The sequence below is a fragment of the Carassius gibelio genome, chromosome B23 (assembly GCF_023724105.1).
Source record: "Carassius gibelio isolate Cgi1373 ecotype wild population from Czech Republic chromosome B23, carGib1.2-hapl.c, whole genome shotgun sequence".
Lineage (NCBI taxonomy): Eukaryota > Metazoa > Chordata > Actinopteri > Cypriniformes > Cyprinidae > Carassius > Carassius gibelio.
This window is the reverse complement of record NC_068418.1, coordinates 13,591,246-13,616,523: the sequence shown is the minus strand read 5'-3', so window position 1 is coordinate 13,616,523 and position 25,278 is coordinate 13,591,246. Positions and strand designations below refer to the sequence as shown.

The window sequence follows — 25,278 nt, the reverse complement described above, 5'->3', positions numbered from 1 at the left end:
TGATGTATTTCTAGGCAGTATTAGGGATGCTGTCTTCCCTCATCCAGTCAGCTCTCTGCCCCAGGCCAGGGACACTAGTGCAGGGGGATATAAGAAGTCATTAGTTCACGCCACTTTTTGTGCTGAAACCCATCCATATGTGATCTGTTTCCCTTCTGTCTCTTTGCTCAGAGGTGCGGGGTCAGCTCTCTGAGCAGCTCAAAATCCTAGACACGCAGCTGGAGGTCAAGACACAGCAGCTGCAGGATCTGAGCGAGTACCTGCGCAGACGGGGGGAGATCGAGGCAGAGTATGCCCGCTCCCTGGAGAAACTCAGCGAGAGGTTCACTGTGAAGACCAAGAGGTACTCCTTCTGCTTTTAGCACTGATGAAGTCAAACTGAGATGTGGCCTAGTGTCGTATAGCTACATGTCGATAGATAGATGGATAAGGAATTACAACCATTTTTATACACAGCCACCCCATTTTCATGGGCTCAAATGTAATTGGTTCAATGTTCATTTTTTTATATTTTGTGGAGAATTATATTGTTTTACGACTAGATGGCGGCAAGTGACTTGTGAAAAATGTATTTATCATTGAATCATTCATTCAAGAGGCATGTTCAAAGCGCTGATTCATCCTTTTCTGAAACAAGTGAAGTATTTATGAGTGTGTCATTGAATCATTCATATAATAATTAAAAAAATTGGTTTATTAAATATATTTTGAATATGTATTATATATTTACATTTGTAATATTTCATGAAAATTAGATTTTAGCACTTAATATTTTGTCACAGCCTCTAGTCAATGACGCATTAATTTGTTAAGTTCAGAATAGTGGAAGAATTGTGATATCTATTTTAATAATAATAATAATAATGTTGTGATTCTCTATTTATTCAGACTCATGCAGCTCTAGTGAGAGTCATTGAATAGGGATGTAACAATTCACTCAACTCACAATTCGATTCGATACACAATTTTATTATTCTTTCTTACAAAATGTTTTTTTTAAGACAAATTATAAATTAAATGTGTCCTTTAATTATTGCTTGGACAAAATGCTGAACATTTCTTTGTGAAACTGAAATATAACTATAATAATATACCAATATAGCACTTGCATATTGTTGCTCTTTTGTTGGTTTTGATTGCTTCTGATTGCAATGTCTTAAGGAGCGGTGTATCATTTGTAAACCATTAATGTTATTTCTGGGTTTTGCTGTTTCTGGAGACCCATGTGCTGTGCATTTTTACTATTCCCCAGGGACATGTTCTTTTATTTATATATATTCTGGTGAGGTATACTAGATTTTAACCACTTAGTTCACTTAAACCACACTATTTTTTTTCAGTTTATTGCAAGCTCACTTTCAGATATACCTCCATTCAGTCAACAACTCAACCAAGTCTACATATCTTCTTTGATAATTCAATAATACGGAAGAGAAAATCTGTCACCATATCTGTTACATTGAAACGTAAACCTTCTCTTTGATTCTCTCCGCTCTTGTCTCTCTTTAGGAAGGAGCAGTTGGACCTGTCGGTGGCTCAGTGCTGGTCTGTTCTGCTGACCCAGACCAGGCAGGAGAGCCGAGATCACAGTTCACTGAGTGAGCTTTGCTGCAACACACTCACACAGCGGCTTTCACACTGCATAGAGGACACACACCGCCTGGCAAAACGGGTACAGAAATCTCTCTCTTCCACTCAATTACCAGATCTGACATCTAAATCCTCTCCTTCCCTTCTCCTCTTATTTACTGCAATAACACTCCCACACAAAACACAGCCAAACCATCTTCCGTATTTCACACTGATTCTTATTCTCTGATTCAGAGCAAGGAGGTGGGACTCCAGATGCAGGATGAGCTCTTGAAAGTCACCACAGAGCTGCAGACGGTACGTTGGAAGCTGTTTTGCCGTGAACATGCTACATTTACACGAAGGAACACGCTCTAGTGAACTGAAATAGAGTCCAAATGGCATCAGCTTTGAATTACATTATCTCTCTGTGGCCAGAGTCTGCGTGATTTAACTTGACTGAATAACACATGATGCACATATTTGCTCATGCATGCATGATTAAATGTGTCTGCTTGTCTTTCTATAAACCCTTAAGTTACAGTGCATTTTGGTCCATCCTGTAGCACAAAAAGCCCACATGCCCCCCTGCTTTCCTGAGCTCATTTCTAGCTGTGCTCGGGTCAGAGCTGCAAGATCAAGCCCACTGACCCCGGCTGACAGCAGCTGTGTGCTCTCTACCCTCCAGTAGACAAACAGCTTGCCTACCACAAGTGTCTTGGCTCAAGGCTCAGTGATTTTATGTTTTTGTGTATGTCCTTTTTGCAGTCTTACAAGAAATGTAATGTCACAAAAAAAAAAAAAAAAAATGCTAAGCTTGATCGTAAAAATAAGAACTTTATTTGAGTATGTTACATAACATAAATCTTGTTATATTCATAACTCAAACAGTAAGGCGACAATATATGGCTTATTATTTAAACAGTAATTGTAAAAAAAAAAAGAAAAAAAAAAAAAAAGGATTTGCCCATGAAATAAAAATTTTTATTTTTATTGCAACAACTATAACAATAATAATTCAAAATAAATAATAATAATAACTATAGTTGTTGTTATTATATTTTAAATATTGTTTTATTTGTAAACATGCTTAAAATTATATATACACACACATACATATACATATAATTATTATTATTATTTTAAAAATATATACAATTATTATTGTTGTTTATAGTAGTAGTATAGTTTTTTATTTTGTTTTATTTGTAAATCTAACAATATGCTTAAAATATCTGGTGTATTATGTTAAAATGATAAAAATATGACCATGGAGTAAATAAATACATAATAACTAAATCAAATAACTATATTTAAAAAATCATTATAATAATTATATCAGATAATTATATTACTAAAATATAAAGAATAATGCAATAATAACAATAATTATTATTATGTATTTATTTTTTTTAATCCTGTTTTATTGACAAATCCAACAATAAGCCAAACATGATCTCTCATTATGTTAAAATAAAAAATGTAAAAAACAATTTGCCAATGGAGTAAAGTTTACCATGTTTGAAGGACGTTTAGATTCTATTGTAAAATATTCTATTGTAAAATTATTAATGAATATGAATTAAGATTTTTTTATTATTATTATTATTTTTTGCTGTGCATGTTGTAAAAGTGTTTACTTTCTTACAGGCTTTGAAAACTTACCATCAGTACCACATTGACTGTCTGGCTGCTGAGGGCAAGCTCAAAGAGGCCACACGACTGGAGGAGAAACAGACGGGCAAGTCAGCTGATCTGGGGCTCAGCCAATCAGGAGGGCAGAGGCGCAGTTCTGTGAAGAAAATGGAGAGACTGATGGAGAAGGTAAAATCAGTGGTTTGTCAGAATGAAAGACGGTGACATCCGGAGCTTTGCTCTGTGAAGAAGGCACAGGAAGAGCAATATCTCACTCTATCTCCAACCCCCCAGTTTCCACTGTGCGTTTGCTTTCTTTACAGAGACAAGGCAAAGTACAGGAAACTCAGATGAAGTGCACTAAAGCTCGCAACGACTACTTGCTCAACATGGCAGCAGCTAATGCCTCCATGAATAAGTACTATCTGCAGGACATTTGCACTCTGATTGATGTGAGTCTAAAACACTGCTGTCCCATTACCATCTGTCTAGACACTCTTTAGGATGTCGTTAGGTTTTAGTTCCCTTTTCATTTTGAATTGACCCCTGACTGAAACAGCACAGAGCATTTTATCTAATGTATTTACTGTATATAGAATGTGTCCATTGAGAGAGCTCTAGAGTACCACTGTCTACAGTACCAGTGAACACACTTGACTGATTTATGTTTCTCCTGGTGTTAAACAGCTTTTGATGCAGGAAAAGAGCTGACACATGTCTAGCATACATATACAGTAAACCCCCGTAGTGTTGTTTAAAAGAATCCCAGGATGCACCACATGAAGTCACTAGATCATTTCCATACTTGTGTCAACTCATGGTTTCAATGACTTCACTATTGTTCTAGTTCTTGACTGGTAGTGTACATCTTTTGTGGCATTGATATCTTCAGCTCTCAGAAGTGTCTGATGGTTTGTTACTCCCTCTGCCTGAGGCACATTGTAGAACATGTCAAGTCTAGAACATCACAGCAGGTTTAGTCAGTGAGCGTGAATCAGAACAGTCATGTTTGCTCAAACAGTGACTGTATTTTTCTCTTCTCGTCTTTGTCTTGCCATCTGGCTGATGTTGAATGCAGTGCACAGATCTGGGGTACCACCTGTCTGTGTCTCGGGTTATACGCGGTTACCTCTCCAACAGAAACCGAACTGTCCAGAATACGAAAAATGGCCTTCAGCAGCTAGACACAGCGGTGACTGGACTCAACCAGGGCCAGGACAGAGATGCTCTGCTCCAAGCCCACAACACAGCGTTCTGTCTGCCCTTCCGCTTTCAGTACCAGCCCCACGAAGGAGACCAGGTAACACATGAGAATGACCATCTGCATTTAGGTGGGCTTTCAGTGGCTCTTGAATGAATGAAATCCTTGGAATATTTTGCTGTAATAAACATAATATAATATAATATATTAAATCTAAAACTTTTGTAACGTTTTAATACAATGCAAGTTATATTTTATATGAACTACCATTCAAAAGTTTTGGGTCAGTATTATTATTATTATCTTTTTTATAAATTAATACTTTTTAATATGGCAGGGAAATAATTAATGACAGTTGAAAATACTTTTTATACAGTACAAACAAATTGTATTCAGAATAAATGCTGTTCTTTCTAAATTTCTATTCATCAAAAATCCTGGAAAAATGCAGCACAGTTTCCTCAAAAATATTAAGCAGCTGTTTTCACTGTTGATAATAATAAGAACTATTTCTTGAGTAGCAAATCATAGAATGATTTCTGAAGGATCAGGTTACACTGAAGACTGCGGTAGATCAGATTTGCCATCGCGGGAATAAACTACACTTTGAAATATATTAAAACAGTGAACAATTGTTTTATTTAATTGTAATGATATTTCACAATGTTCCAGTTTTTACCATATTTGTGGTCAAACAAATGCAGCCTTGGTGAGAATAAGATGTCTGTTTCAAAAACATTTAAAAACTCTGAAAATTCTAAACTTTTGAATGGTGGTGTATTCTAAATAAATATATTCTGACTATTCTGTCTATTGTTTATATACAATATCAATGCTATTAATGTATATAAGCACAACTTTATGGCACAACTAAGCTTTTTTTAAATTATTTTTATTTTTATTATTTTTTTAACTGGTCTAGGACTACATCCTGACCACCAATGTTGTCAGCTATGATAATGGTTTGCCAATTCAAAAGATTTGATATTAAGGTGTTGCCAAGTTAACAAGAGTAGTATTCAGCCGATCATGTGATCTTAACACGGTGGCCATCATGGTGTATAATAAAAACATCTGGTGCATGTGACAGGTGTGTGAGGTGAGCGCTGAAGGTCAGGTGAGGTATGAGCTCGAGACCAGATTCCAGCAGCTTCAGTCCAGACTGGCATCAGTTACCTTGGAAACTGAGGAGGTAAAATCAGAGATGCTCATAGCAGTACTGTGCATCTCTCTGACACTCGCTTTCTCAAGTGGATTTGTGAACAACCCCTTTTTGATGCTCGTATATATCCCACCTGTGAAATTCCTTCAGATCAGTAAGACACTTAAGACAACTCTCTCAAACCTTCTGGAGAGCGTCTGTGATGATGACTGCAACCCCACCCCTGATGCCTCCGTCACCCCATCAGTGGAGAACACAGCTGAAGGCACAGGAACCAAACCCAGCCTCGCCAAACGCAGAGCCAATCAACAGGACACCGAGACTTTCTACTTCACAGTAAGATCTCCTCCTCTTCTTCTGGATTGATGTGCTTTATGACCAAAAATATGTGGACACCCCCTACTATCCATTAAAGATGTGACAGTAAGAACATTAAAGATTTCTATTACACATACATTATGTTCTTTTGAGCTTTCTATTCATCAGATTTATCATGATTAAGCAGCATAACTGTTTTCAACATTAATAAAAAAGAAATGTTTCTTAAGCATCAAATCAGCTTATCATAAAGATTTCTGAAGGACCATGTAACACTGAAGACTGGAGTAATGATGCTGAAAAATTGCCTTTAATTAATGATCATTTAAATTATATTCAAATAAGTAGCAGGTATTTTAAATTGTAATAGTATTTCACTATTTTTACTGTATTTAAGCAAATACATACAGCCTTGGCAAGCATTGAAGACTTCTTTCAAAAACATTTAAAAGATCTTATCAACCACAAACTTTTGAACAATACTTATACTTTTTGCCATATAATGTACATGCAAATCTTACAGCAGAAAAGGAATTACCTTGATGGCTAACAATAACATAGTCATTCATGTTACGCTTTATTTATTTTTTTCAGAAAGTGAAGGAGCATGTAAGTGGCAGCTCTCTGATCTCGAAGCTCCAAGCCAAGCATGACCTAGTTAAAGAGGCCATACAGAAAGGTAACTAACCGCAACTAACCAACGCTTCAACTAAGAATGAAAAAAAGCTTGTGTGAAAGGAGTTTGTCACCGTGCCCTAATAAAATACAGGGTATGATGGCGTAAGATGCCCTATCACAATAACAGTTGCAACAGTTTTAGTGGTGCAACAGTGAATTTAGTAGCTATAGTACTTTGGTGGAAACTATGTGATGGAGTAACTGTCAAGTTAACTGTTCTCCTTGTTTTCCCTCCGTCTCATTTGCAGCTGAGGCCATTGATAGCGATCCCTCCAGGTACGTCTGCCATCCCATCTGTCTCTCTGCGACTATGTGCTGTTCACACAGCCATTGGCCCGAATCCGGCAAACATCTGCTCTTGTTTGCTGGCCGACGGTCTTTGTGTGTTCAGCAGAAATTAAGAAGGCTCCATTGAGAAATGTATGAATCAAATTCATAATGAGGCTAAAACATCTCGTTGTGGGATGAATAGAGTGTGTATTGACTCAAAACTGCAAATCTGCATGCACTAGAGTACGTTTCTGTTGTGCTGTCTGTTCTGTGTGAATTACTGTTATGTTAGCATGTTTGCATGAGTGCACTGATGCCATAGTGTCACAGTGGAGTGCCGGTGTATATATTTCCCAGAATGCAACCTGGTAGGGCAGTGCGTGTGCGGAAAGCCAGGCCCTGCTCCCAGTACCACCACAAACTCTTCACTGGAGATATGCTCTCCTTCATTCAGGTATAGCCCTGTGGCTGACAGCCCTCCGATCTGTTACAGACAGATTTCTCTAATTTTCTTGCTGTGTTCCTCTGTCATTCCCTCCATGGCTTTCTTAACACATTGTGCTTCTGGTCGTTCGTGTTGCATTTATACACTTCCGGTATGGATTTAAGCATGGCTGCCCCTTCGTCTTGATTATGGCTTGTGACACAATAATATATCTGGTTTGTTAATGCGGTCTCTTAATGATTATTTGTGAATCAGAACCTTTTGGTTTGACCGGTCGATTGCAAATCTTCAAGGTGAATGTTGGATATTAATAACATATTTGGAGATAATGTGATCACTTCATGCCCCCCTAGTAAGATTAAAAGCATTTGGCATGGTTTGCATGATTGTGTTAGCGAATCTTATTTGAAATGACATGCTACGTTATTTCCATAAAGTGACGTGGCTGCTTATTAAATCGGTTGAGACAGACGCGCTCACAGTTTCCTCTCCAGGCATCTGTGCAGCCTAATAATCCGTGTGCTAGCCAACAAAAATGTGTGTTCACCTGTGTGTGTGAGTGGAGGCATGCATATTTGTGTGCATGGTTGTGCTCATGAGATCCATTGCAGTCATTGTTTGAATGCTTATCCAAGACTCTTCCTAATTGAAATGCTTTGTGATGCTCGCATTTATCTTGCTTCTCATTAAAACTACAGTCAAAAGAGCCTGACAGTGACCCTCCAGTTTTCAGTAGATCTGGAATTTTCACTGAACCTTGTTTTCTCCACTGGAATGAAAAAAAAAGGAACCACAATTCCATTAATTATAGTGAATGGCTGAATGGCCTAATCAAATAAGAATAATCAAAGGTATTACAATAAAATATGAAACTATATATATATATATATATATATATATATATATATATATATATATATATATATATATATATATATATATATATATATATATATATATACACATAAATACATACACTCACATATGCATGTGTAAATGTTAATATAAATTGGCGACTAAATATAATTATATATATTATATATGTGTATATGCTTATATACATGTATATGTCAGTTGTATAGAATAATAATAATAATTTTACATAATTAAGTTAGACTATTAAATATTTTAATATGAATATTATACCATGAGTAGTTTAAGAGTGAAACTGCATCTTAATCAGTTTCCTTCTTAATTACATCTTACATAATCAGGATGAGAGTGGGTTGTTGCTCTTGTGCTCTTTTGTCACTTTTTCTATTTGTGTGTGATTGGTGGAGCTCCCTGTGTTTGGTTTTAAAAGGACACCTGTATGGAGCCAAAAGAGTATCAATAAAGATAAATGCACACACTACATTCACATATGCACACATAGGATTCATACATGCACACACAAGATTCATAAATACACACACAGGATACACAAATGCGCACAAAATTCACAAATGCACACACAAAATGTAAAAAGCACAGAAGATTCACAAATGCTTACAAAATTCAGAAATGCACACAAAATTCAGAAATGCACACACAATTCAGAAATACACACACAATTCAGAAATGCAAACAACATTTACAAATGCACTCAAGATTCACAAATGCACAGAACAAGATTCAGAAATGTATTTCTGATGCACACACACACATATATCTTGATTTACAAACTGCTTGCGGTCTGTGAACTTCACTGCATTTGTGTGTGAATTTTGAGACTCCTCTAACTTGGCTCGACACACAAATGCCTTTTTTTAAACAGGGAATGATCTGCAACCAATCAGATATCTCCCTTGTTTGAGCCATTCACAAGAATGCACCCCACGTGGGGGATTGTTTACTTATAAGCCAATCAGCGAACGACTCACTTTCCTCAATCAGAGAACGACTCAATTTCCTCAGCGAACGATTCACTTTCCTCATGCAGCAAAGACTCACTTTCCTTAGCGAATGACTCACTTACCTCACGCAGCCGGCGACTCACTTTGTGCAGCCGGCGACTCACTTTGTGCAGCCGGCGACCCACTTTGCGCAGCAGGAGACTCACTTTCTGCAGCCGGAGAGTCACTTTCCTCTCGCAGCGAACGACTCACTTTCCTCACGAGTCACGCAGCGAACGACTCACTTTCCTCACTAGTCACGCAGCGAACGACTCACTTTCCTCACGAGTCACGCAGCGAGCGACTCACTTTCCTCAGCGAACAATTCACTTTCCTCACCCAGCGAAGTTGAGCGAACGATTCCCTTTCCTCACGCAGCGGCAACTCACTTTGCGCAGCAGGAGACTCACTTTCCTCTCGCAGAGAACGACTCACTTTCCTCACGAGTCACGCAGCGAACGACTCCCTTTCCTCAGCGAACGATTCACTTTCCTCACCCAGCAAAGTTGAACGAACAATTCCCTTTCCTCACGAAGCGGCGACTCACTTTGCGCAGCTGGAGAGTCACTTTCCTCTCTCAGCGGACCACTGACTCTCTCTTCATGTAGGGACCGAATATTATAATAAAAGTGACTTCTATATTGCATCCAAAAGAATATTTAGATATATTTAAAATATTCAAAAAGGTGTAAAACATTTTTTTTACTTTTATTAAAATATTTCAATAAAATGAAATAATTGCCTATTGCAAATTTATGAATCCATGGTTAACTTTTTTTCTGCAGGCACAGTCTGGGCTATATGTATTGAGACATTTTTTTATTTATATTTTGTAAAAAATAATAAAAAATAAACCTGAATTGTAATCTAAACATCTGTATTTCCATACAATTTCATAAATAGGCTGTGTGAAGGCGTTCATGTGATTGGCTTATAAGTAAACATCCACGTGGAGTGCGTTCTTGTGATTGGCTAAAAGAAGGGAGACATCTGATTGGTCGCTGATCATTCCATGCATTTGTGTGTCGAGCCAAGTCAGAGCAGTCTCAAAATTCACACACAAATGCAGTGAAGTTCACAGACCGCAAGCAGTTTGTAAATCAAGATATATGTGTGTGTGCATCAGAAATACATTTCTGAATCTTGTTCTGTGCATTTGTGAATCTTGAGTGCATTTGTAAATGTTGTTTGCATTTCTGAATTGTGTGTGTATTTCTGAATTGTGTGTGCATTTCTGAATTTTGTGTGCATTTCTGAATTTTGTATGCATTTGTGAATCTTCTGTGCTTTTTAAATTTTGTGTGTGCATTTGTAAATTTTGTGCACATTTGTGTATCCTGTGTGTGTATTTATGAATCATGTGTGTGCATGTATGAATCCTGTGTGTGCATATGTGAATGTAGTGTGTGCATTTATCTTTATTGATACTCTTTTGGCTCCATACACCTGTGGCTTCTAGAGAAGAATATGGGGTTTTATTAGCAACGTGTGACGCCTTCTGCTGATTAAGTGTTTTACAAACTAAAAATAAGATGTGGCTCTCTGATAGTACTGGTGAACTCCAGACTTCACACTTTTCTTTTTTTGAGTGTATATCCTAGCCGTTAAAGCATAGAGGTCATGACAGCTTGTGCATAATACCTACTAAATTCTGCACCATCTAAGAGGCGTCACTCTTGCTGTCTTGCTTATCTGCACTTGATGTCTTTGGCTCATTAGCACTGTCTTTTAAAGACCAGTAATGTGCACAAACCATTTTTAACAAGAAACTTTTAAATAAAAATAAGTTAAATATAAATATGTAAGGAAAAAATTACATTACCAGTTAAGTTTGTAATACTGTAATTAGGAATTGTGTGTTTTTGTGTGTGTGTGTGTGTGTCTTACTGTATGCTCACCAAGGCTGCATTTATTTGGTCAAAAATACTGTTAAAAAAAAACTGTTCAAATAACTGTTTTGCTGTTCTCATTTGTTGTAAAATGTAATTTGCTGCTCAGTTATTATTAATTATTATTATTTTGAATGTTGAAAACAGTTTTTGCTGCTAATAAAAAGTTCCAAAGAACATCATTCATTTGAAATAGACTGTAACATAAATGTCTGCTACTGTCACTGTTTATCAATTTTATAATAATATTAACTCAATCACAGGAATAAATTGCGTTCTAAAATATATTCAAAGAGAAATGGTTATTGTAATTTGTATTATTTCTCAATTCTACTGTTTTTGATCAAATAAATGCAGCCCTGGTGAGCATAAGATACCTTTTTACCAATAAACATTTTAAACATTTTTATGTACGTTTTTAACCATTTTAAATCAACATTCCATTTTATTTCTTTTTTTTATATTTTTGTAGTTCACTTAGGTAGTCCTGCAGTGTGACAAGTGAATTAAAAAAGCATTTAAAAACATTCCCAATCAATATAGCATGTCACACTCATATTTGAACTTTCATGTCAACTTTCCATTTCAATGCTAGTCAGCGGTGATTAATGTTTAAGTTTAGCAAACACTGAAGGTCAAATAGGTCAAGCAGCTTGGTCTTCCTGGTGAAGCTGGTCAGCGTTGGTAATCTCACTGATCAGGTTATTTAAGAATCCTACTGAGGACGCCAGCATCCACCAGACAGCATATGCATGCTAGTGGTTTCATCAGGGTCCTCTCTATTCTCTGAGATTCCCACCGTGTCTCTCTCTGTTCCTGGGAGCTCAGGCCTGTTGAGCACTGCTCTGCCATCTGGCTCTCTGAGCCTTAAGAAACGACTTCCCTCTCTCATCCGCTCACTTCCATTCTCACACACTTTTCTTCTGTTGTGGTGTATTGTCTGACAGTGTCTTCTACATCCTGCATTAGCAGTGGCTGGTCTATCTCTTCATCTTAAGTGGACAGTAAATCTATGAGATGTGCACTCTCGTTACACCCCTAATAATTGGATAATGCAGTCAGGGCCACAGAACTGCTTTGCCAACAACACTTTTTTTCTTTTTTTTTTGTCTCGATTGGTTGATCAATGGGTGCAATTTTCTGGCTAAGTGAATTGAAATCTGATTTAGAAACATGGTTGGCATTGAGATAACAGAGAGATAACACTAACGTGTTGTTTCTGACACTGAAAGATCCTACATTTTGTAACGAGCACAGTTTTGGGCAAGATATGTTCAAGAAATTGTTCCTTTAAAAAACAAACAAATAAAAAGTGGACTTTCTTGTTCTAAAGAGAATTTGATTGGACAAAAAAAATCTGTGTAGTGCAGTCTGTTTCCTGTAAGAAAAAAGATAAAAAGTTTAAGTGTACACATTACAACCTTCAAAAGTTTGGGGCTGGTAAGAATTTTTTTTTAAGGTTATTTTATTTTTTATTTTTTTTGAAGGAAGTCTCTTATGCTCACCAAGGAAGGATGCCTTTATTTGACCATAATACAGTAAAAACATTAATAGTGTAAAATATTATTACTATACTATTACTCGAGTCTTCAGTGTTACATGACCCTGTTCACACAATATTTACCATCATCATTGTTGAAAACTGCTGTTTGTTTTGTAAATGAGATGAACAGCATTTGAAATAATACAATAATTTACAAAGCATTCACTTTTGATGAATTTAATGCATCTATGCTTAATAAAACTTTGTTGTATTTGCTTTAATAAAACTTTCTGATCCCAAACTTTGAACAGTAGTTTATTTATCTGCTAAAGGTGTATTTTGTCAGTGTCCAAGAGTACACTAGCATATAAATCAGAATCCTTCGACTAATCTAATGTAATGCAATCTTTAAGTACATTCTTCCCATCTAGACAGATCTAAATTAAAACAGAGCATCCCTGACATATTGCTTTTCATCTAAACTCCTTGTTCTCTGCTTTTGTCTTTCTCCCTCACCCTGATTTTCTCCCCCTTTTCTAACTTGCTTTTGCTCTTGTTTGCTCTTCTCTCCCCATTTTTCATGTTGCTCTCCTTCTGGTCATGCCACACAATCTGCTCCTCCTTTATACGTCCCTCCTGTCTCTCTCTTTCCTTGCTTGGCTGCCTGTGACTGTAGAAGGAGGAGACGGATGTCGAGGACTCAGGTACAGCTGTTTCCCCTGTCATGCATGCATCTGTTTGTGTGGGCCTTCTGCACTCTTTGTCTCTATCTTTGTTCACTGTATTTTTTTTATGTACACTTGTATTATTTCTTTCATGATCTCTATACAACTCTAGTCCTATTCAGATCAGATGTGCATAATTGTTTCCCATTTTCCCTTCATTCTTTCTATCAGAGCTCTGGGCAACAGATCCCCCTGGTGGTGGAGAGCTGCATTCGCTTCATCAACCTGCACGGTAAAACTCTTCATTGTCATTTTACCTCATTGAAAAGGTTTTACACATAATGAAACGATACTTAAAAAAAAAAAAAACATGTACATGAAATGAAATACATTCATATATGTGAAGAAGACTACAGTACTAATAAAAGCAGTAAAGCAACAAAAACAACATTTACTGAGTGACACCTTTAACATAAGTAGAATTAGTATAAAGGACTGAGTATTTATGTGTGATGCTTTTTTAAACAGGTTTGCATCATGAAGGAGTTTTTAGAGTTCCTGGATCACAGACTGAAGTCAATCATATCAGGGATGCCTTTGAAAGAGGTACACCTATGTTCAAATGAATAAATACAGGTGTATTCATATAAATTTGTAGCAAGAAATATACATTTGCAAATAAACATGTTTTAAATAGTAATACTATTTCAGAAGATAACTAGTTTTCTGCAAATAAATATCACTGGTTTTATAAATGCAGCCTTTGTGAGCGTAAGAGACTTCTTTTAAAAAAAGCTTAAAATATCTCACCAACCTCAACATTTTGAATATTAGAATATATTATCATACAGTATTTAAAACTATAGAAATATTAATAGAATTTTTCTGTCTCTCTGACTGCTCTTTGTTGTTTTTTTTGCAGGAGAGGACCCTCTCACTGACAGCGAGAGTGACATTGATTCAGTGGCAGGGGTTCTGAAGCTCTATTTCAGAGGTCTAGAAAAACCTCTGTTCCCGGAGCAGAGCTTTAGCCAGCTCATGGAGTGTGTCCGTAAGATGCCATTCATCTGTTCTCTCTGCTTTTGTGTAATTATGTGCGCTTTCAGTCACCCAAAAGAGTCTTTGGACATTTAGTTTACATTAGGTAACAACATATCAAACCATATAGGCATCTGCGAGCAACTAGAGCATTTCCAGAATGTTCCTCTTCTGTGGCATTTGCTGTGAAGTTTAACCAAATAGTGACAAGGTGAAACTTTTTAAAAGTTTGTCAAGAATTTTTATAATAAATTTAATAGACATTTTTTTATTGCATATATTGACAATAAAGACATTAAGAATTTTTTTAATATCATGAAAATAATTGTATGGTTTCTAAAAAATATTTATTAAGCAGCACTGCTGTTTTCAACATTGATACTAATAAGAACATTTAATTTAACTAATAAGAAATATTTTTGTTTTTCATTTATTTTCGGTTAAATAAATACAGCTATAGTGAGCATGTGATACCTCTTTCAAAAACGTGAAAAAATCTTTACTGACATGATATAACAGTTGAATAGGGTTAATGTTTTTTTTTTTTTGTTTTTTTTTACGTTTTGATTCCAGTATGTCGACTAAATTCTGTCAACTTTATATCCTTCTCAGAGATGGAAAACATGACAGAAAAAGTAGTGCAGCTAAAGACCATAGTCTCGTCCTTCCCCAGACCTGTCCTCATAGTGATGCGGTATCTCTTCGCCTTCCTTCATCAGTGAGTCCTGCTCTCTTTGTAATCGTTCTAAACCTGATTAAGGTGGTCAGTGATACAGTTGGTAACCTGTTTGTTTGTGTCTGTTCAGTGTCTCTCAGTACAGTGATGAGAACATGATGCTGCCGTATAACCTGGCCGTGTGCTTCGGGCCCAGTCTGCTCAGAGGGGTGGAGATGGGTGGTGATGAAGTGACACTGGCACCTCAGATCAATGACCTTGTTAAGACCATGATCATCCATCATGAAAGCATTTTCCCGGGGCCTTCTGAACTCCCGGGACCCGTCTATGAGAAATGCATGACTCTAGAGCAGGAGTACTGGTGAGTCTTAAAGGGAGAGTTCAGCCAAAAATATCAAATCTGTCATCGTTTTCTCTGCCTCGTGTTGTTTCAAACTCCTTTGCTGTTAATTTTGTCCTAAAAAGAAATCGTAATTTTCGAAAAGAATGGATAAAGAAGTAGTTCACCCAAAAATGAAAAACTTAACTCAAAAAAACAGAACTTCATCAGAAATGTAGCATTTACATTACTTGCTCACTGATCAATCCTCTGGAGTGAATGGGAGTCCAGATAGCTGAGAAAAACATTACAAATAATCCACACAACTGAATTAATGTCTTTTGAAGTGAAAAGCTGTGTGATAAATCCATCATTAGTGCATTTAACTTTAAACCACAGTTTCCGGCCAAACCCACAAGTTCATAATCCATAATAATAACGCTTCCTCCAGTGAAGAAGTCCATCTCCTTTTGTCCTCTCACATTATATATTTGTTTAGATTAGAGCTGTTATGCAATGTTATGGATAGAGGACTGGTATTTTAGCCGGAAGCAACATTTCTTTTCACTTCACAAGATGTTATTTGATGAACTGCAGGAATGTGGATTATTGTGAAGTTTTTACTCTCATTCTGACGGCACCCATTCACTGCAGAGGATCCAGTAGCGAACGAGTGATGTAATGCTAAATTTATCCAGATCTGTTCCAATTAAGAAACAAACTCCAAAAGCATTTCTTATTTTCAGCAAAATATTCCCTTGAGCAGTTCTTATCTGAGTTTTTTCCTTTCATGTAACTCCAACCTCTTTTTCCAGTGAACCCATCACAGAGGAGGGCGAGGGGGACGCTGAACATCTTCCCAGTGAAGATGGTAAAAAACACAACACATACATTATGCCAATATATATTTTCAACCTTTCAAGTTGTAATTAATTGCTTATCTAAATGTGTGTGTGTTTGTTCCATGCTGGGTTTTCGTGTCCTGTTGTTGCATTGTGGCCATTCCATGTTGGATTTTGGCATGTGTGGCTTTGTGTTGTGTGTTTGTGTGTGTGTGCATTGTATGGGCAGAGTGGGAGGCTGTGGCCATGTTTGATTATGTTGCTCGCTCTGCAGCCGAGCTGTCATTCAAGCAGGGTGACCACCTCCTACTGCACAGCAAGGCCTCTGCTGATTGGTGGAGAGGGGAAGTAGGAGGGGTAAAAGGCCTGATCCCCCATAAGTACATCAGTGTGGTAGAGGGGTGAGACATACACTTCATTATAAACCGGATGAGGTTCCTTCAAATGTTTCATTAATGTTACTTCAGTGGCTCTGTTTCAAAACCTAGTCAAGGTTTCAAAAAACATCTCGTCTTATATTTCACCCCAAAATGAAAATTCCGTCATTAATTACTCAATCCAAACCCTTGAGACCTTTGTTCATCTTCAGAACACAAATAAAGATATTTGTGATAAAATCCGAGAGCTTTCTGAACCTGCATAAACACAAATGCAACCATAACATCCAAGGGCCAGAAAGGTAGTAAGGACATTGTTAAAATAGTCCATGTGGCATCAGTGGTTTATCATTAATGTTATGAAGCTACAAGAATACTTTTTGTGTGCAAAGAAAACCAAAACAACAACTTTATTCAACAATTCTTTCTCTTCTGTGTCAGTCTTCTCTGCTGGTCCACAAGAGTGCCAAAATATATATATTATTTAATTACCAACAGTAGTGTATGTATAGAAATGCATTGCACACATAAACGCTGGGTGAAATAATCTACTACTCTGAATTATTTTCATCTCAGTAATGAATCTTGCCTCTATTGGCAGCTCATTAGGTTTTGCAACAGAGCTAATGAGTATAATTTGCTAACCAAAACAGCTGTGCTGATTAATTATTTGTGCACTGATTCTGCTTTTATATTACCATGTGAAAACAAAACTGATAAGAAGCACAATGAATCATTTAGCTCTGTCATGAATATAGTTTTATTCAGAATAGATGTCATATTTAATCCGACACAGACACAACCAGTACAGTCCATGGGCCTCCTTTATAAAACACAAGAGGAACCACAGCTTTTAAATCCATTGTTGCGTAAATTGTCAGTCCTGCTTGTGCTTTATTTATGAGACCCATTGAACGGAATGTAATTCTTTTTGGTTTGCATCAGTTTATATATGGTGTCTACACTAACTTAAGTCTAGCAAACCATTGCAGAGACATGTGACTAAGGAAAATTACAATAGATATACATATCGCTTTACTTTTTAAACAATATCTTGTTAGCAGTAACCTGGCCACTAGGTTTGGCGACCTCATCTTGTTGTCTTCTCATCCTCAGGGCAGAGCGTAAAGAGCGAGGGAAGAAGGAGGACAGCAGGGGGGGCAGCACAGGAAACCTATCAGATGAACAGCAGCTGCCTGAACTCAGCACTCGGTATAATCACTCAGACCGCTGATAATGATGGACCTTGAATGTTCGTCACAGGCCCAGTGAGATCTTAACTGTACTGTGTTCGCTGTCATTCCCCAGTATGAGAGTGAACAGTGACAGCGCGTCTTTGCCCGGCCGGCAGAGGACAGGCAGCGGAGGCAGCAGTATGGGTGGAGGCAACAGTGGGAGCGGAAGCCCCATCCGGAAGATCATGCAGGTGCCTGAGGGACGACTCATCTTTCCTCCTCAGACAACTGCGGTTGCACGCCAATTCTCAGGGTAGGAGAACAGAAGGTGTTGTTTTGATGGTACCAGCTGCTGAAAGTCTTGTGTATGAGAAGTTACCTGAGTGCATGACCACCATTAAACTTCAGTAAGTTTACAGAATTATTCTGGAGATGACAAAAAAAAAGTGTTTATGCTAAATCAAAATTTCAACAAGATTTTTTCTTTTAAGTAAATAAATACTTTTATTTAGCAAGGAGGATGAATTATATTAATCAAAGTGTCAGTGAAAATAAAAGATGTCCGTTTTAAAATAAGTTTGAATTCGTTCAAATTCTGAATAATCCTTGTTTTTTAATCCAGAAAAAAGGTACCTGTAAAAATAAAAGTACCTGTTCAACATTGATGATAATCAGAAATGGTTACTGAGCATCACATCTAAATACTAGAATTTCTAAAGGATCATGTGACACTGAAGACTGGAGTAATTATTCTGAAAATTCAGATTTGCCATCAAATAAATACATTATTAAGTATCTTAAAATAGACACGGTTATTTTAAATGACAGAATTTGACACTATTTCTGTTTTTACTGTTTTTTTTAATCAGAAAGGTCAAAAAAGGTCTGCATTCTATAAAATTCCCTTAAAGGGATAGTTCCCCCGGAATTTTTAATTCTGTCATTAATGACATTCGTTCATCTTCAGAACACAGTTTAAGATATTTTTGATCATTTCTAAAAGCGCTCTGACCCTTTCATATACAGCAAGGATACAACACGATCAAGGTCCAGAAACATAGCAAGGACATTGTTAAAATAGTCAATGTGACATCATTGGTTCAACTGTAATTTTATGAAGCTATGAGAATACTTTTTGTGAGTAAAGAAAACAATAATAACGACTTTATTCAACAGTTGGTCTCCTCCGCGTTACCCCCTATAGAAACATTTTGGTGAGTATCCTCTGAACATAAACAACTTCTGCAGCACTGTGCCGATACGTTGTTTTCATTCAGATCAAAGCAGTACTCTCCAAAATGTGACCAGGGTGAAGCAGAGGAGACAAATTGTTGAATAAAGTTATTACTGTTTTTGCACACAAAAAGTATTCTTGTAGCTTTGTAAAAATTACAGTTGAACCACTGATGTCACGTGGATTATTTTAACAATGTCCTTGCTATGCTTCTGGACCTTGATCATGGAAGTACCCTGGCTGTCTGTCTAGCTTCAGAGAGCTGTTGGATTTCATCAAAAATATCTTAATTTGTGTTCTGATGATGAACGACGGTCTTACGGGTTTGAAACAACATGAAGGTGAGTAATTAATGACAGAATTTACATTTTTGGGGGAACTATCCCTTTAAAGCATGGGATAAATACTGTATAACAAATTTTGCAGCTATCTGCTTTCTTCAGAGTAGTTCACCGTCTCTTCATTTCTGTTTCTGAGAAACTTGTGAAACTGAAGAAGGCAGATAGATGAAACAAATAAGTGCAGCCTTGGTAATTATAAACTTGGTGGGCATAAACTTTAAAGAACATCTTACCGACCACTAACCTTTAAACTGTAGTGTATATTGTTATAAACAATTGAAAATTTGTATCTCTTTCTTTGTCTTCAGTCATCAGGAGCGCAGACACACTTTAGACAGTCTGAGGCCAGTTGGAGGACCAGCAGACAGACAGACAGTGCATATTGACAAGGTCTGATTCTTCTACTGATATTTCCACTGAAGGAATACTAAAGCCCCACAAAAATAGGCCCTATGACTCATGGTCTATATTGATGTGTCAAGTTGCCATATGATAGCTTTAGGAGGTAAACAGAATTTAAATCATTATTCATAGACAATCCCGCTCTCTTAATTGTAGGTTTCAAATTTCATTTGTATATGTAAAATTTAGCACATCAGTCATCAAACCTGAACTGGCCATGCCATATCTGAATTCATACGAGGGTTTTCAGACTATCTGGATACATTAGGAAATTGCTAAATGATTTTTTTCCACTCTTTGGAGAGTCATGGAAGTGTAATTAAAATCTTAACAGTTATGGCAATTTATCTAATGAATCTGAATTGTTCTGCATGTAGGCTTAAAAATCAGAATTATCTACTGAACCATATTCTATCTCTTTTTTTTCTCATTGGCCATATTTCAACACTCATAAGTACAATCATTTAAATGAGTCAACGACTCATTAAATGAGAGACTGGGACCCACTGGGGACCTCAACACAATTCGCTAAATGGCTTTAAAAGATTTAAATTAAGACTAAATATGCATTAAAAGCTGAAAATGCAAACTAATGTCATATTCTTTTATTTTATTTGAAAATAAAAATGGGTATAAATGTGTTTTCTAGATCTTGGAAAGTAGTGGAATGAATAAAATATTAAGAAGTCATGGGAATTTCTATGATGAATATACATAGTTCTAGTTTTGTCTCTAGAATATTTTATTTTGTATTTTATGACTGTAAAACTCTGTTTTTAAAACACCGGAAATTACTGAATTGAATAGTTATTAGTAATATATTTAGTACATTTCCACTTTCTTAACCAAAATCAAACAGCTTTGTCATATCAGTAGAAATACCAAATATACCTTACCTTACATGGGAGGAATATTATCTTAGGCAATAAATGTAAGTTTCAATTCATGAATTTGAAGTGCTAGCACTTGTAAACCCAAACGGATATCCTCATGTATGAACGTTTCTCTCTTTCTCATAGGAGGTCAGTCGGCAGATGAACTCAGTGTTTAGGGAGCTGTTGTCCCGTCAGCCGCCTCTGGAAGCCTCGGGTTCGAACCCTCCTCCCTCCTCTCCTCCCGCTTCTGTCCCTTCGGTACCCTCCGCTGCTGCTCGACCTCCGGTGAAGAAGGGAGGCTTCGGCCTGCGCAGCAGAGGTCTCTTCAAAACCCAAGACCCACAGGACTGAGGGAGAGGAAGAGATGATAGATGCGTGAATCTGAGTATGAGTGTTGTAGCAGGAACAGCAAACTCATCACAGATATGAATATATTTTTCCAGACATTCATTGTACGGTACTCTTTACGCCTTATTAACTAAAGTGTATTCAAAAGGTTTAAGTTGAAAGTGACTTAATATGGTTTTGTTTTACGTGAGACCACGTCATTGATCCTATTATTCGTTGTATTTGTGTTTTAGCTTTGACAACAGTTAATCTGGTCCTCATTGAAGAATCTCCCTCTTCCTAACTAGTCATTCATCGCAGTGATGTCCAATGTGTCTGACGTTTTTGACTGTAGTGTAGACTGTGTTCATTGATGATGTATTTATGGAGTACCAGAAACCAAGTGTTGAGTCCCTCAAAGCACATAGATTCAGAAGGACAAGTGAATTGTGGGAATGAAGTCCATGACAGACAGAGTCCACATTGTTATTTTAGATGTAGATGTGTCACCCTGAATGTAGCAAGAGATTTTTGAAGGCCGACGTTACCCTCAGATGTTTACCAACCAAGATTCTACTTCATTGTGTTTAGTTTTTTTTTTTGTTGCTTTTTGATATGCATAGCTCAAATAGTTCAAGGTACGACATGATGCTCCAGTTTTTCTGTTTTAGAAGACTCATTTGCCTTTTTTTTTGTATCATTTGCTATTTAATTATTATTATTGTTATTATTTACATTTAATTGCATTGCTATTTTTACAATTGCTTGCATTACTGTATTTGCATTTGCATTGTATTATTCTTTAAAAAGCATTCTATCATAAAGGAACCAGCACACATGCGTGCAAACACACTGACGCGGATAGTCTCGTGTGGCAACAGGTGGAGTGGCCAAACTAAGCACAGCCCTGTAGCCGCTTTTACCCCTACGGCTCCATTTTCTCTCAGTCACATACAAAGACTGGAAAGACAACTGTGAAGACAAGTGCCACTCAGAGCAGCTCAGGAACTGTCCAACAGAGAACTGACTGGAGAAAAGCTCAAACTGTGAAACAGCACATATAGTCGCAGGAAAAACAATGACACTCACTTTCTTTTTGCTGCACATTAGTGCTCCTGGTCACTGGTCTCCGTCGACGTCCAGCCCGTCACCCATGCATTCCCTTTAGCAGTGTGTGTCTCTGGTAGATGATGTCATCATTGATGTGTGGATTACAATAATATCAAAATAAATTATATAGATTCTAAAATACTGTCGGCTTGCGGTGTGTTTCTTGATGCATAATAAATACAGTTGGGTTGTTATTAATTGTTTTAAATATGAGATGATATGTGAGGAAACTGGCCGCGTGTGAGGAGGGTTAGCCTGTCCCGTAACCTGATCAGTGGTGTCCTCTCCATTCCTCTCCCCAAAATAACTCAACACTCAATCTGCTAATTCTTTACTGGGTACAGACACTTCTACACACTAGACTATGGCAAAGAACACAAGGCAGAAAGAGTGAGGTCACTCCTCCACACTGAGAGACGGTCCCCTCCTGTAATTGTTTGATACAGGCCACATAATCATCTGTTAGATGTGGACAACAAGAACATTTATGGAGAGTATCAGTGTCTGTCCGGCTGATCAAAACTGTTGCTTTTGCTGAATTTGTTTTATTGACCTGCAGGATTACAGTTTATTTTTGGCCAGGAATATTGAATAGGGTAAGTGATAAATATTCATAATTGCTTAAGTGATTTTGCATAGCATTCATGGGAAATTCTTGATTAAATTATATAAACTTATATTATAATAATAATCATATTTAATTACTATTAAAAATTAAATGTGGTCTTTTTTATTATCACAAAATGCTTTTAGGTAATTTATTTTAACAAACTGATATGAAATGATGTTTACATTTACAACCATACTGTACTGATGAGTTCACTATTACAATATGATGTACTATAATGAGTGAATACTAGTAAGCAGGAGCTGCCAGTGTCTGTCTTGTCTGATTTGAGTTAATATTTGTCACCTTCTTGTAGTTCAGTGGGGCTGGGGACAAATGGGGGGGGGGGGGGCTCACACTTCCAAAGGGGATGCAATGTGCCTCACTATAATAAAAAACAAGACAAAAGATAAAAAAATCAGCCAGAACAGCTAAAATAGCAAGACATGTAGTGAAATCGTTTATCTTATTTTAATTTGTTCCCTTAACTGCCATTTTTACTTAAAAACCAAGTTCTCAGAGAGTTGAGTTATGATTTATAGACTTGGAAAGTAAAAGAATTAATACATTCTTAAGTAATTCATTTTTTATAATGAATCTATATCAAACCCAATCATATAAAATTTTATTGCATGGTTAGATATCGCTATTTAATAACATGATAGGTAAAAACTGATAGCCTGTAAGTCGCTTTGGATAAAAGCGTCTGCTAAATGCATAAATTTAATTAAATTTTTAATTTAATTTAATTTAATAACAATGTCTTTACAAAATAGAAAAGTCATGTAAATTGTTAATAAAATGAGAACCATGAACAATGTTCAGTTATTGGGAAAATAAGATTGAATTATTAATAATTTTTAAATTTAATTTCATTTATATTGCCACTCTCTTACTTTCTGTAAATAAAACATTTGAAAATGAGCATCTGTCATTATAACGGAAGTATCAGAAATATCTTTTGGGTAACTTGCAAATAGCCAGCACCCACAGTTATGCTAGTAAAAACCTAACCTATTCAATAATCAAAATAAAAAATACTCAGTAGCCTACTGTAATGTTTGGTTCTACACTGATGCATATAAGACAAAGACTGCACAAAGACACAATGATTGCGATCTGCTTTGCAGTCAGTATGATGTCAGACAAGTATTTGGTGGAGTGTAATATTGATGATGATGAAGATGATGTGAAGAAGATCCAGCCGTCTCCACCTCCTCCTCCACAGTTCTCCTCCACCTCGTCCCTCACTCCATGTGAGAGCAGGGATCCCTGGGGCCTCAACAAACACCTGAAGGTGAGCACAGCTCTCTCTTCTTATAAGTGAAAAAAAAAAAAACCCATCACCATCCATAAAGTGCCACTAACTTTCTCTTCACTGTGAAACCAGATAGAGTTCAGTGATGTTTTGGCGGAGCCCGCGTCCACGCACAGCTCTGACCGCGTGTGGGTGTACAGCGGCATTGGGTTCGAGTCTGCGCGGCTCTGGGGTTACCGCTGTGTCACAGCGCTCTGTGCGGTTCCCCTCTCCTGTCTCTGCGGCTGTCTCTTTGCCCTACTGGCCTGTATGCACATCTGGTATGCTCATTTTGGCGATAATTTATGAAATCTGTTACATAAATGGAATAAAACTTTTTAATCAAAAGTACTGTCTCTTGCCATAGGTGTGTGATGCCCTGTATCCAGGTGTTTCATAGCTGCCTGCCCTGTGTGAGGTCACTGTGGATGAGTGTGGTGAATATCTTCATCACTCCATTCTGCACATCTGTGGCTCGCTGTTGCAGTGGCGTATATGTGGTGTTCTCCAAAGAGTGACGAGACTCAAGGAGGAATCTGAAGAAGCTCGTCAAACTGCTTAGTCCCAATAGTCCCAATAGTTTTCTCTCAAGAACAAAACATGAATCAGTGGAATACCTGAATGGATTCTTTTGCTATTTAAAGCTGTGTTGAAATAACAATGAGACATTCAAAGAAGAGGATTAGCCTACATGTTATTAAATTGATTTTTACCTGTTATTAAATAGATATTTATTCATTTGTAACAAATTCTGCACGGGTTATTCATGTGTACAAAACTACAATAGCACACAACCTGTTAATACTTATTACTTATTATCTCTCTCTCTCTCTCTCTCTCTCTCTGAAGTTTGGTATAAAGAACAACTGTCATGTATATATATTTTGATGGTTGCCACATCATACATCTATACATTTTATTAAAACAACCACTTAGCCTGTATCTTGAACATACAAGCCTCAAGCTTTCTCATTTACTCCAGTCTTCAGTGTCACATGATAGCCTACTTCAGAAATCACTGGTGCTCAAGAAACATTTCTTAAATATTATTAATTATGCTGCTTTCAATTTTTGTGGATTCTGACATTTTCTTTTCAGGATTCTTTAACAGAAAGTTGTTGAAAGAGTTTACTGTCATTTTTTTTTGTTAACTAAATTCATCCTTGCTGAATAAAATGATATAGCTTACATATGTGTGTGTGTGTTTGTGTGTGTGTGTGTGCGTGTGTGTGTATTGTTAATATATATATACACACACCTTTCTACTTAATCAGATGTCCTTGTTAAAATATCAGGACTACAAATCAATAGTCCCATTTAATGGATATCTAAAGCAGTGTTTATAGGCTTAGCAAAGTAAACCTAATATCTAAAAGTCTAATAATAATAATAATAATAGTATTAAAAATTATAATATTGATAATATTCGTAATTCTTTTAGACCACCAGTGTCCCTAGGATAACGTTAG

General features: G+C 36.8%; 2 protein-coding genes across 4 annotated transcripts in view; both read left to right on the top strand.

Moving 5' to 3' along the window:
• Window positions 1-22,046, top strand: part of LOC128011487 (SLIT-ROBO Rho GTPase-activating protein 3) — a 30,248-nt gene extending 8,202 nt beyond the window's left edge. The window contains exons 3-24 of one of the 3 annotated variants that reach the window (XM_052593954.1): window positions 172-343; window positions 1,510-1,672; window positions 1,825-1,887; window positions 3,220-3,393; window positions 3,528-3,656; window positions 4,283-4,504; window positions 5,496-5,597; window positions 5,718-5,903; window positions 6,480-6,564; window positions 6,812-6,839; window positions 13,201-13,228; window positions 13,421-13,481; window positions 13,718-13,795; window positions 14,112-14,240; window positions 14,840-14,945; window positions 15,034-15,264; window positions 16,038-16,093; window positions 16,294-16,465; window positions 17,558-17,653; window positions 17,750-17,929; window positions 19,500-19,581; window positions 20,613-22,046. In XM_052593954.1, coding sequence (XP_052449914.1) covers window positions 172-343; window positions 1,510-1,672; window positions 1,825-1,887; window positions 3,220-3,393; window positions 3,528-3,656; window positions 4,283-4,504; window positions 5,496-5,597; window positions 5,718-5,903; window positions 6,480-6,564; window positions 6,812-6,839; window positions 13,201-13,228; window positions 13,421-13,481; window positions 13,718-13,795; window positions 14,112-14,240; window positions 14,840-14,945; window positions 15,034-15,264; window positions 16,038-16,093; window positions 16,294-16,465; window positions 17,558-17,653; window positions 17,750-17,929; window positions 19,500-19,581; window positions 20,613-20,819 — 2,750 coding nt within the window. In that variant the 3' untranslated portion in view covers window positions 20,820-22,046. Of the gene's footprint in view, window positions 1-171; window positions 344-1,509; window positions 1,673-1,824; window positions 1,888-3,219; window positions 3,394-3,527; window positions 3,657-4,282; window positions 4,505-5,495; window positions 5,598-5,717; window positions 5,904-6,479; window positions 6,565-6,811; window positions 6,840-7,190; window positions 7,288-13,200; window positions 13,229-13,420; window positions 13,482-13,717; window positions 13,796-14,111; window positions 14,241-14,839; window positions 14,946-15,033; window positions 15,265-16,037; window positions 16,094-16,293; window positions 16,466-17,557; window positions 17,654-17,749; window positions 17,930-19,499; window positions 19,582-20,612 lie in introns of all 3 variants that reach the window. The other 2 variants (XM_052593953.1, XM_052593952.1) reach the window with 2 other exon arrangements.
• A 202-nt stretch (window positions 22,047-22,248) lies between these two features.
• LOC128011488 (caveolin-2-like) lies at window positions 22,249-24,997 on the top strand. Its single transcript, XM_052593955.1, has 4 exons — window positions 22,249-22,501; window positions 23,643-23,809; window positions 23,903-24,090; window positions 24,177-24,997. Exons 2-4 carry the CDS (start codon window positions 23,648-23,650, stop codon window positions 24,325-24,327), a joined length of 501 nt encoding a protein of 166 aa, XP_052449915.1. The 5' UTR covers window positions 22,249-22,501; window positions 23,643-23,647; the 3' UTR covers window positions 24,328-24,997.
• Window positions 24,998-25,278: the final 281 nt, after the last annotated feature.